The following is a 13,473-nucleotide window of genomic DNA, read 5'->3' on the forward strand; positions in this document are numbered from 1 at the left end:
AGGAACTTCAAAAATTAACTGTTTTTAATTAAAATATTTTCATTAAAATAAATCTTTGTTCACAACACCTAAACTGCTCTTAAAAGATATCAAATATTCTATATTGAAAGAGAGATTACTGCTGTTATTGGATGAAACCAGGATCAGTTTTAAATGAGGGAAGGAAAGTGTGTGGCTCTACTGAATGATTTCAGAAGCATCTGTTGTCCCTTCCTACTTACTGATACTGGAAACTCATCAAGGAGGAGGTATGTTTCAATTAAAAAATGGCAATTTAGGAGTTCCCGTCATGGCTCAGTGGTTAATGAATCCGACTAGGAACCATGCGGTTGTGGGTTCGATCCCTGGCCTTGCTCAGTGGGTTAAGCTCCAGCCGTGAGCTGTGGTGTAGGTCGCAGACGTGGCTTCGATCTGGCGTTGCTGTGGCTCTGCGTAGGCTGGAGGCTACAGCTCTGATTAGACCCCCTTGCCTGGGAACCTCCATATGCCACAGGAGCAGCCCCAGAAAAGGCAAAAGACGAAAAAAAAAAAAAAAGGAAATTTAAGAAAGCAATTATAACTGGGATAATACAAATTTATACTATTCATTTCATTCATTAAAAGATTTTGGTGAACAGATGGATTTAACCCAGGGCCCCTATAAAAGTACTGTTGAAAAGGTACTAGAAGCTGGGAATGTAAGCTGAAACAGAAGGGACAAAATGCTGAGTAAACTACCTATTTCTCATTTTTACTTAAAGTTGAGAAGCAATAAGAAAGTAAAAATCATGCTCACCACTATATTTCCTACTCAAGTTCAGTTCTCTCTGAATAATAACAATGATTATTTTGTCCCACTTTCTCTAGGAATTAAATTTACTAAGTATGTGAATCAACTAAATATTCATTATGTTTTGACAATGTAAGAAATGAATTTGTATATTGTCACTTCATCAATATAAACCTATGAAGTAACTTAGTAAAAAAATAAAAATAAAGAGTTACAACAAAAATAATCTCTGAGAAGAGTAATCTATTGTTCTTGCATAGCAGTTCTCAACTTTGTGATATACTCTTTTTTATGTCAGTGATATGTACTTCCCTTAACAATGAAACTGATAAATTATTTTAACATTTAATCAGAAGTAAAACACAAATTTAAGCCTATTAATTACAAGTATTGGGAGTTCCCGTCGCGGTGCAGCGGAAACTAATCCGACTAGGAACCATGAGGTTGCAGATTCCATCCCTGGCCTCACTCAGTGGGTTAAGGATCTGGCATTGCTGTGAGCTGTGGTGTAGGTCGCAGACACGGCTCAGATCTGGTATTGCTGTGCTCTGGTGTAAGCTGGCAGAAACAGCTCCGATTAGACCCCTAGCCTGGGAACCTCCATACACCACAGGTGCAGCCCTATAAAGACAAAAGACAAAATAATTAAATAAATAAATAAATAAATACAAGTATTAACATAATTTACTGATTTATTAACTATCAGAAAGCTTAGGAACTGAATATGTAAACTACTTTAGAAACAGAAAACATACTTCTCATTTTCCAGTTCAGTTTTCAGCTCTTTAACCTGTTTTGAATAATGCTGTTCACTTGTTGCAATGGCAGCTAATTGTATTTCCAAATCATGTATTTTTTTCTGGAAAATAAACATGTATTTCCACAGCAAGTATTTTTATAATTTTCCCATTTAAGAATTATGGTCACTCTATGTAAGTCAGTTATTTATTTGGTCAAAAATATGTCATATTTTAAAAATGTAAGTAGAATTTCATGCAATAACCATTCTAACTTTAAAACAATGAGCAATGACAGATGCAATACTATAAGTAAATTCCATCTTGATATTCTGAAGCTTAACTAGAAAATTATATTACATATTATAAAATACTGTTATCAATTTTATAGTGCCAAGTAATTACTTTCAGTTAAAATGACATTAAGAAGAAATACATTAGTTAATGAAATCAGGCAATACCTGAAAAGCTAAGCAGTTCTTGATAAATTAAAGCAGTTAAAATGTAATATTGTAACATGCACTAAGAACATACTTTTAAAAATAAGAGACATTCTAAAATTACAACATGAGCACTATAAAACTACTGTATACTAAGAACTTAATAAAGGCCAAAATTTAAATGTATCAATTATAGAAATACTCATGATATCAAGAAATGTAATTTTTTATAAACCGTGGCATTGCACATTCTATTGTTATATTAAATGTTGATCTTTATCTACCTTATTATAATATGGAAGTTCTCTAGATGTGTTTTCAATCAATCACTAGCATATTTAATATAGTAGGAAAATATCTGTAAAAGGAATTTTGTGAAGTAATCTTTTTTTTTTTTTAATCTTTTTAGGGCCGCATGCACTACATATAGAGGTTCCCAGGCTAGGGGTCGAATCAGAGTTGTACCCACTGGCCTATGCCACAGCCACAGCAACCCAGGATCTGAGCCATGTCTGTGACCTACACCACAGCTCATGGCATCACCAGATCCTCAACCTACTCACTGAAGCCAGAGATCAAACCTGCGTCATCATGGATACCAGTCAGATTCGTTTCCACTGAGCCACCCAGGAACTCCTTGTGAAGCAATCTTTCATAAAGCAAAGAGCCACACCATAATCCACAATCTAATCTAGACCCTACTAACAAAATACTTGAAAGAAAAATGTATCTTTTTTAAACAAACCTCTCTGGTTTGGAGAAGTCCAGTAAGTTCTTGTTCTGCTTGTCTTAATTCTTCAGAAATCTTCTCAAATTGTTTCTTCTCATCTAAAAGCTTTTGCTTTTCTGCCTATTTAAGAACAGGCATTAACAAATCATGACAACCAAAGAACACAATTCAATACATTCAAACTGCCCGAATAGAGTTGCAAAAACAATTATGAATTTCCCTTGGGACAAAAATTTTTTTTTTCTTTTTATGGCCACACCTGCAGCATATACAAGTTCCCAGGCTAGGGGTCAAATAGGAGCTATTTCCAAGGCCTATACCACAGCCCCAGCAACATCAAACTTGAGCTACATCTGCAACCTACACCACAGCTTGCAGCAACATCAGATCCTTAACCTAAAGAGTAAGGCCAGGGATCAAAACTGCATCCTCAGGGACACAACACTGGGTTCTTAACTCAGTGAACCACAATAGGAACTCACAAAAAAAATTTTTAGAAAAGCAACAAGTCATTATTAAGTAAATTCAAAAACTAAATATGACAGAGGATTTAATGGACAGAGACCTGGAAACTACAGAATCCTAATGAAGACATAGGAAAATCCATATAAATGGAGATGGAGAAAAAAAAAAGAAGTGAGCTAGAGGAGAAGGAGAAAAGATAGCAGAATAAAAGGACTCACCTCCTCGCACAAAAACACCAAAATCACAACTAACTGCCAAATAAACATCAACAAAAAAATCTGGAAACTCCCAAAAAAAGATATTCTACACCCAAAGAAAAAGAGGCCACAATGAGATCATTGGAGGAGTGCTTTCACGATATAAACAAATACCATACTTGTCATGTCTGCGATTCACAAACTGGAAAATAACTACATCACATAAGTTCTCACACAGGAGTGAGTGTTCTAAACCCCATGTCAGGTATCCCAACCTGATGGTCTGACATTGGAAAGAGGAGTACCCAGAGAATTTGGCTTGAAAGGCCAGCAGGGCTTGAGTTCAGGAGCTCCACAGGTTTGAGAGAAATAGAGACTCCACCCTTGAAAGGCATACACAAGACTTCATGTGCCTTGGGTACCAGGGCACAGCAGTGACTCCACAGGAATCTGTGCCAGACCTACTTGCAGGTCTCCAAGAGTCTCCTAAGGAGGTAGGGGTTGGCTTTGGCTCATTGTGGGGGCACTGGAGACAGAGGCCCCAGGAAATAATCATTGGCATGAAGTGCCCTGGAGGTCACCATTTTGGAAACAAGACCTGGCTGGCTCCTCTACCCAACAACCTTCAGGCCCTAGTGCTAGGAAGTCTCAGGCCAAACAACAAATAGGGTGGGAACTCAGCTCCACCCTTTGGCAGATAGGTTGCCTAAAGTCATCCTGTGCACAAAGCCACAGAGACCTGGAAACTACAGAAACACCCACTGACACAGCCATACACCCCAGACAAGACCCAGCACCATCACCAGTGATAAGCCATCAGTCCCTGTCACCAGGAAGCCTACACCAGGCATGGATCCATTTTACCCCCTAGGAGACAGACACCAGAGGCAAGAGGGGCTACAACCCTGCAGGATGCATAAAGGATACTATAAACACAGAGTGTTAGATAAAATGAAATGGCAGGAAAATATGTGCCAGATGAAGGAATAAGACAAAACCCCAGGAGTTCCCGTCATGGCGCAGTGGTTAATGAATCCGACTAGGAACCATGAGGTTGCGGGTTCGATCCCTGCCCTTGCTCAGTGGGTTAATGATCCGGCGTTGCCATGAGCTGTGGTGTAGGTTGCAGACTCGTCTCGGATCCCGCGTTGCTGTGGCTCTGGCGTAGGCCGGTGGCTACAGCTCCGATTGGACCCCTAGCCTGGGAATCTCCACATGCCGTGGGAGCGGCCCAAGAAATAGCAAAAAGACACACACACACACAAAAAAAAAGACAAAATCCCAAAAGAACAACCATATGAAGTAGAGAAAGGCAACCAACCTGAAAAGGAATTCAGAGTAATGATAGTAAAGATGACCCAAGATATCAGACAAGAAATGTGACCACAAAATGAGAAATTATAAGAAATATTTAACAAATATTAGCTCTCCCTGACTTCAGATACTACTACAAAGCTACAGTAAGCAAGACAGTGTGGTACTGGTACAAAAACAAACATACAGGCCAATGGAACAGAATAGAGCCCAGAAATAAACACAGACACCTATGGCCAATTAATCTTCAACAACGAAGGCAAGAATATAAAATGGGGAAAAGATGGTCTCTTCAGCAAGTGCTGCTGGCAGAACTGCATGTAAATCAATGAAACTAGAACAAACCCTCACACCATGCACTAAAGTAAACTCAAAATGACTTAAAAACTTCAACATAAGACAAGATACCATAAAAATCCTAGAAGAGAAAACAGGCAAAACATTCTCTGACATAACTTGTACAAACGTTGTCTTAGGTCAGTCCCCCAAAGCAATACAAATAAAAACAAAAATAAACAAATAGAACCTAATCAAAGGAAACCATAAAAAAAAGAGAAAAAACAACAAACAGAATGGGAGAAAATAGTTGCAAATGATGTAACCAACAAGGGCTTAATCTCCAAAATATACAAACAACTCATACACTCAACAACAACAAAAAAACAAATATCTCATCTGAAAACTGGGCAGAAGACCTAAAAAGACATTTCTCCAAAGAAGACAGGTGTATTGCCAGCAGGCACATGAAAAAATACTCAATGTCACTAATTTAAAAAATCAGAGAAATGCAAATCAAAAGTACCATGAGGAACCACCTCATGCCAGTCAGAATGGCCATCATTAATAAGCCTAAAAATAACAAATGCCAAAGAGAGAAGGTGTGGAGAAAAAGGAAACCTCCTACACTGTTGGTGGGAATGTAAATTGGTACAACCACTATGGAAAAACAGTATGGAGGTACCTCAGAAAACTAAATATAGAACTACCGTATGACTGAGCAATCCCACTCCTGGGATACATCCAGACAAAACTTTCAATCAAAAAGATACATGTACTCATATGTTCATAGGAGCACTATTCACAATAGCCAAGACATGAAAACAACCTAAATATCCACTGACAGATGAATGGATTAAGAAGATGTGGTACATATACATAAGGGAATAAACCACTCAGCCACAAAAAAGAATGAAATAAAGTCACTGGCAGCAACATGAATATAACTACAGATTCTCATACCAAATGAAGTCAGAAACAGAAAAACAAATACCATATGATATCACTTATATGTGGAATCTAAAATATGGCACAAATAAAACCTATCTACAAAAGAAAAACAGACTCACAGACATAGAGCACAGACTTGTGGTTGCCAAGGGCAGGATGGATTGGTGGTTTGGGGTTAGTAGATGCAAACTATTATGTTTAAAATGGGTAAGCAAGGAGGTCCCACTATATAGCACAGGGAACTGTATCCAATCTCTTTAGATAGAACATGATGGTGAATGACATGAGAAAAATAATGTATATATATGTATGACTGAGTCACTTTGCTGTAAATCAGAAACTGGCATGACATTGTAAACCAACTACCCTTTAAAAAATAGTTCATAGAATTTTAAAAGGATACCTGTTAACATATAAGCACCCAATACAGAAACACTAAATGTATAAAGCAAATAGTGGAGTTCCCATTGTGGCACAGTGGTTAACAAGTCCAACTAGGAACGATGAGGTTGTGAGTTCAATCCCTGACCTCGCTCAGTGGGTTGGGGATCCCACATTGCCATGAGCTGTGGTGTAGGTCACAGACGCGGCTTCAATCCCACACTGCTGTGGCTGTGGCATAGGCCGGCAGCTACAGCTCCAATTAAACCCCTAGCCAGGGAACCTCCATGTGCCAGAGTTGTGGCCCTAAAGACATAAATAAATAAATAAATAAATGTATAAAGCAAATACTAACATACATAAAGGGAGAAACTGATAACAATGCAACAACCGTACAAGACTTTATCACCTTATTGACATCAATGGACAGATTATCCAGACAGAAAATCAGTAAGGCAACAAAGGTCCTAAATGACACAACATCTCAGTCAGAATTAATTGTTATCTACAGAACACTATATCCAAAAAAAAAAAAGAGCAGAATACACATTCTTTTCAAGTCAACATTCTCACAATCAATCAACACAGAACATTATCCAGGATAGGTCACATACTAGGTCACAAAGAAGCCTTAACAAATTTAAGAGGACAAAAATTACATCAAGTATCTTTTCCAGCCACAATGGTATGAAACCTGAAATCAACTACAGAAAAATAAACAGGAAAAGAACAACCACATGGCAACTAAACAACATGCTACTAAAAACATGGGTCAGCAATGAAATCAAAGGGGAAATCAAAATGCTTTGAGGAAAATGAAAACACAACTTTCCTAAATCTACAGGATGCAGCAAAAGCAGGTTTTAAAGAGAGAATTTTATAGTGATATAGGTCTTCCTCAAGAAACAAACAAAAAAATCTCTAACAACCTAGCCTATCATCTAATAAAATTAGGAAAAGAAAAATAAAGACAAAACTCAGTAGAAGGAAATAATAAAGATCAGAGAGGAAATAAATAAATAAGAGATCAAAAAAATAGAAACGACTGGAGTTCTTTTGTGGCTCAGCAGGTTAAGGATCCAGTGTTGTCACTGCAGAGGCTCAGTTTGCTGCTATGGCCTTGGAACTTCCATATGCCATGGGTGCAGCCAAAAAAAGGAAAAAAAAATTGAAAATAACAAGGAAAATAGCTGATTTTTTGAAAAAATAAAATTGATAAACCTTAAGCCAGTCTTACCAAGAAAAATAAGAGGACCCAAATAAGCAAAATAAGAAATGGAAAGAGGAAATAAAACAACTGATACCACAGAGATACAAAAATCGTAAGAGAATGTTATGAATAGTTATATGCCAATAAACTGAATAACCTAGAAGAAATGGACAAATTCCTAAAAACATATGTTTTTCCTAGAAGAAAAAATATATATACATGTAACTGGGTCACCATGCTGTACAGTGGAAAACTGACAGAACAGTGTAAACCAGCTATAATGGAAAAAAATACAAATTATTATATACATAAAAAAATTAATTAAAAAATTTTAAAAAAATACAATTATATTCAAAAAATACATTTAAAAAATAAATGTTATATGCACAAGAATAATAAAGCTGGAGGAATCACACTACCCAAACATAACACTCACTATAAAGCTACAGTAATCCAAACACTGGTGAATAGATAGACCAAAATAAAAAAAAAAAATCAATTAAATGGAAATAGTCCAGAAACATACCCAAACAAATATGGTCAAGTGATTTTTTTTTTTAATCCATGTGTAAAAGCAACTCAATAGAAAAAGGAGTCTCAGAGTATCCTTGTGGCACAGTAGGTTAAGTATCCAGCATTGTCACTGCAGCAGCCAAGGTTGCTACTCTGGCTCAGGTTCAATCTCTGGCCTGGGAACTTCCACGTGCTCCAGGCACAGCCAAAAAGAAAAGAAAAGAAAAGAAAAAGAACAATGATAATCTTTTCAATAAATGGTATTATTATCATTCTATATCAATGCAAAATACTTATATCTTAAATATATCTCAAAACCATCCACATTTTCATCATACTACCACCACCTCCCAGCCTAAGTTTTCTCTGGGTCTTGTGATCATCTGCCTAGTCTTCTTTTTTTCTTTTGGCTGCACCCACATCATGTGGAAGTTCCTGGGTTAGGAATCAAACCCACAATACAGCAGTGACAACGCCGGATCCTTAAGCGCTACACCACAAAAGAACCTCTCATCCATCTATTCTTAACTTTCCTGTCTTACTGTATTTTGTTCTCTGTAGTGCTAGACAAGTAAGCTTTTCAAAATGCAAATCTAACCAGGTCACTCCCTGATGAGATTCTTTAGAGGTTCTCATTCTTCTTAGGGTAAATACAAAATTGTGTTGATATGACTTAAAGGGTTGTGAACTGTCAGGCTAACTACCTCTTTAGTCACAGTTTGCACCACATTCTTCCTTTCACTCCATGTTGTAGTCATCATACTCCTTCCTATCAAAGGACCTTTGCATTTTAATATTTCCTCTACCTGATAAGCACTTCTTTCCTTCTCTGGATTTCAGTTCAATCTTTTTTTCAAAAAAGCCTCTCCTGAACTCTCTCAATAGTTCAAATCCTTTTATTATAGGTTTCATAGCACTGGGAACTAATCCTTTATTACCCAGACACCATTGTATCATTACCTTTAAATGACTGTTTGTATTTAAGTGTGATTATTTCACGACTGTAGTTCCATGCAAGCAGAATATGCATCCATTTGCTCTCCACTGCATCCCCAGTGTATATCATAAAAAGGACTCAAAAATGTTTGTTAAATGAATAAATGTATTTTCTTATTCATCCCTCACAACCATCCTATGAGATATGTACAGTTATTTTCCCCCTTTCATAGATAGAAAGACCAAGGCATCAAGAGTTTAGGTAAATTATGCTAGGTCACACAGCTAAGAAGAAAAGAGCTGGATACCAAACAAGCATTGTCATTCTAAGGATGAAGGTCTTCTGATGCTCTGTGGCTGTTCACATATAACAAAAGCCTAAACTAACCCTTGCCCATGTAGGAGTGTAAAAATAATACTGTAGTATTAATTCATTTGACAAATACTTATAAAGAACTTACAAAGTGTCAGTGATGTACCAAGTACTGAGGTTACAGGGCAAACAGGACATAGGATCTTAGCTCTTTTTGGAGTATACATTCATTTTACTATTTATTTACTGACCATCTACTATGTGCCATCCACTGTTTTAAGAAAGAGGGACTCTAAAGGTCAAATAAAGCTATTAAAAAGCTTCATTTATACCAAAAATAAATATCATTTTTGATAAGTGCTATAAAAGAAAAATGCAGGGTGCTATAGGAACAACTCTAAAGAGACTTAACTAGCCAAGAATACCAAGAGACATTTCTAAAGAATTGATATTTAAGCTGTGACCTGAAGTATAATTTTGCATGATCAAATTTGAGAGAAATGTAATCATTATTATTATTTGTAAGAATTTGTACAAAAGCTATTCACTGAAGAAAGGACAAGCATTTGGAAACAGTGCTTCCTAAGAGATTAAAAAAATTAGGAGTAGCAAAATCAGGTAAAAATGTGATAGGTTAAAGCCAAAATCAAATATGCATAATCATAAACAACACTATCTTCAATAAGCAAGGGCTGGAAAACTATAGCCCTTGAGACAAAATCAACCCAGACTTCTTTTGTAGGCCCTTGAATAATGGTTCTTACATTTTTACAAGAATGTTAAAAATGAAAAAAAGAAGGAGGAGGAAAAAATTAACATTCTGTATACAGCCACAAAGCCTAAAATATTTACTATCTAGTCCTTTACCAAAAAAGTTTACCAACCCATGCTCAATTAAAATAAAAATGAAGCCCTACAGATAATTAATTTATACCATACATATCCTTCTCAAAGTTGCAGCTTTGTGGCTCAAAAGTATCAAAGCCCCACCAAACTTACAATCAGCTGCAGAATATGCATATTTGATCCTACTTAAGTATACTGCAACATATGTTCAAATAATATAAGTACCTTCACTAAGACAGTTATTAAAATGTATAAAAATTGGTACAGATAAGAAATGTGGTGGAGGAGGGATTGGGATGGACTGGGAATCTGGGATGCAAACTATTGCATTTGGAGTGGATAAGCAATGAGATCCTAATAGCACTGGGAACTATATCTAGTCACTTGTGATGGAGCATGATGGAGGATAATGTGAGAAAAAGAATGTATATATATGTGTGTGACTGGGTCACTTTGCTGTACAGTAAAAATTGACAGAACACTGTAAACCAACTATAATGGAAAAAATAAAAAATCATTAAAAAAAAGAAAAATGGATTTACTAAAGCCAAAGGTAATTTCTTTATATTTTTTCTGAAAAAACTACCAAAAAAATCTATATAATGAGAGTCTAAGTCATTGAATTCAATACTATTTTGAAAAATAATTGCTATATATTAATAAAAGAAACAATATACTTACCAAGATTTCTTTCATTTCTTCAAGTTCTACTTCTTTGTTATTTTTAAGCTTAGTCATCTCTTCTAGAAAAAGTAAAAGAATATAAATGTGTTAAAGGCTAGATTAAAAGAATAGGAAAAGAGAGACAAGAAAAAAAGAATACCATTTGAAAAGGAAAAATTAAAAGAGATGGGCTGATGCAACAAGAGCACTGAAAAGCACAGAGGAATTTCAAATGGAACTATATGCAAAGTAATAATGGGTAAGTACTAACAGTGATATTTCTGTAAAATTAATTCCACAACCAAAGGAGCCCAAAGTTCATTAAACAAAATAAGCACTGGATCTATATAAAATATATTTGGAATGAAGTCACAAAGCATGTGCCTTTACCTTCAATTCATCACTATCTAAACATCTGGCTTCTTACTCTTCACTCCAAACTTAAAAAGAGAAGTAATTCACTTTTTTCAAGCTAATTCTGACCATTGTTCTAGATCTCAACATTCCCACCTCCTCTAAGACTTCGGTTGCTATATTACTAATACACACAATGACTCTCTGCAGAGGAATCTTTAATTTCCTCCATCCCATCTAAACATCTATTTGAATACAAAACAAAAATATCCAATTGACCTTTCTGCCCTTTTCATACTATTGTCAAATTTCCTACTTTGTTTTGTAACCAAATTCCTGTTTGTTGTCTTCTATAGTTCTTTCTTAATCCCATGAAAAACTAATACCTATCTCCATTAATAAAATTATGATCTCAAAGATCACCAATAATCATTCTACGGTACAATTCTTATCATTGTGGAACTTTTGACATTTGATACTATTAGCCCACTCTTTACTTATCTTCCTTCAATTTTCAAAACCTTGTATTATTAAGATTTCCTGTTTCCTACCTCTTGCTCTTGTTTTCTTTGCCAACACCCTTCCTTCTTGTCACCCTAAATAACAATGATTTATAATGCTTTTCTTTCTATACTTCCATGAATTCAACACTAGGCTAATGAATTAGAAAAACTTTCAGCTCAACTCTCCTGTTTTTCATTTCTTAAATTTTTAAAACACCTACAAAGTTCCCAAATGAGTCTGGTTGTCACTAAAATTTTTTATATCTGAAACACTGTCTTCCCTCACTCTTAAGAGTTATTAATTATTAGACATATGATAGATTAACTGAAGAGTCCAGACTGTACATTAAAAACAAATAAAAAATTGTAATAATTACCCAGTTTCTAAGAAAGTCTCTAAGAAAACTCAACAAAATAAGAAATGCCAATGGAGGAGTTCCCGCCGTGGCACAGTGGAAACGAATCTGACTAGGAAACATGAGGTTTCGGGTTCGATCCCTGGCCTCGCTTATTAGTGGGTTAAAGATCTGGCTGTGGTGCAGGCCGGCAGCTATGGCTCCGATTGGACCCCTAGCCTGGGAACCTCCATATGCCACAGGAGCAGCCCTAAAAAAGACAAAAAATAAAATAAAATAAAAGGAGTTCCTGTCGTGGCTCAATGGAAAATGAACCTGATTAGTATCCATGAGGATGCGGGTTTGATCCCAGGCCTCGCTCAGTGGGTTAAGGATCTGGCATTGCCATGAGCTGTGGTGTAGGTCACAGACACAGCTTGGATCCCACACTGCCTGTGGTGAAGACTGGCAGTTACTGCTCCAATTCCACCCCTAGTCAGGGAACCTCCATATATTGAGGGTGTGGCCTTAAAAAAAAGAAAAAAAAAAAAGAGAGAGAGAGAGAGAGAGAAATGCCAGTAGAGAGTATAAAAGAAAAACCTGTCACATGCAAAACTTAACTACAAAGTTTCATTTTAGGTAAAAGTAGTTAATTTTTTAAAACTCGAGGATTGGTTAAAACATAGTGGGCTGTGGAGTTTCCATCGTGGCTCAGTGGTTAACGAATCCGACTAGGAACCATGAGGTTGTGGGTTCGATCCCTGACCTTGCTCAGTGGGTTAAGGATCCAGTGTTGCCATGAGCTGTGGTGTAGGTTGCAAACACAGCTCACACCCTGAGTTGCTGTGGCTCTGGCGTAGGCCGGCAGCTACAGCTCCGATTAGATCCCTAGGCTCAGAACCTCCATGTGCCATGGGAGTGGCCCTAGAAAAGCCAAAAAAATAAATAAGATAGTGGGCTCTCTCTCACCACAAATCCTATAAAATTTTTAAAAAGAAAAAAACATACATATAAATATTAACAAAACCAGACAGCCTACCATTAATAAATCAAAGAGTTGAGGGATCCTTAGGGGTTGAGATGGGGAGAACTCATATTAATTTAATAAGGCTATGTGAACAACTAGACAAGGTAACCTCTTCACCACATAGTACACCTAAGATTAAATCAAGGATTCTGGGAATTGGAGCCAAAGGGACATGGCACTGCCCCTAACTGCTCATAATCTCTAAGCAAGATAAGTATTCCCTATACCCAAAAGACAAGCTACCAAGTCCACCCTTCCATACAGCACCTCCCATCTCTCCCCACAATCAGAAGAATCAGATTATAATATACACACGGATAAATATGGATTCTCAAATATTTAGAGGAGTAAACAATCAAGAATCAACTATTAGGAGTTGCTGCTGTGGCTCTGTGAGTTAAGAACCCAACATAGTCTCCATGAGGACATGGGTTTGATCCCTGGCCTCACACAGTGGGTTAAGGATCTGGTGTTGCTGCAAGCTGCAGTGAATGTTGCACTGGCTCAGATCCG

At 36.7% G+C, this 13,473-nt stretch overlaps 1 protein-coding gene across 2 annotated transcripts in view; it reads right to left on the reverse strand.

Moving 5' to 3' along the window:
- The window catches only part of SYCP1 (synaptonemal complex protein 1), a 148,437-nt gene that overhangs the window by 62,506 nt on the left and 72,458 nt on the right, over positions 1-13,473 (reverse strand). For both annotated transcript variants that reach the window (XM_047783074.1, XM_047783076.1), the window contains 3 exons: positions 10,760-10,821; positions 2,692-2,796; positions 1,525-1,628 (listed from right to left, as the gene is read on the reverse strand). In XM_047783074.1, coding sequence (XP_047639030.1) covers positions 1,525-1,628; positions 2,692-2,796; positions 10,760-10,821 — 271 coding nt within the window. The remainder of the gene's footprint in view (positions 1-1,524; positions 1,629-2,691; positions 2,797-10,759; positions 10,822-13,473) is intronic.

Source organism: Phacochoerus africanus, chromosome 6 (assembly GCF_016906955.1).
Source record: "Phacochoerus africanus isolate WHEZ1 chromosome 6, ROS_Pafr_v1, whole genome shotgun sequence".
Lineage (NCBI taxonomy): Eukaryota > Metazoa > Chordata > Mammalia > Artiodactyla > Suidae > Phacochoerus > Phacochoerus africanus.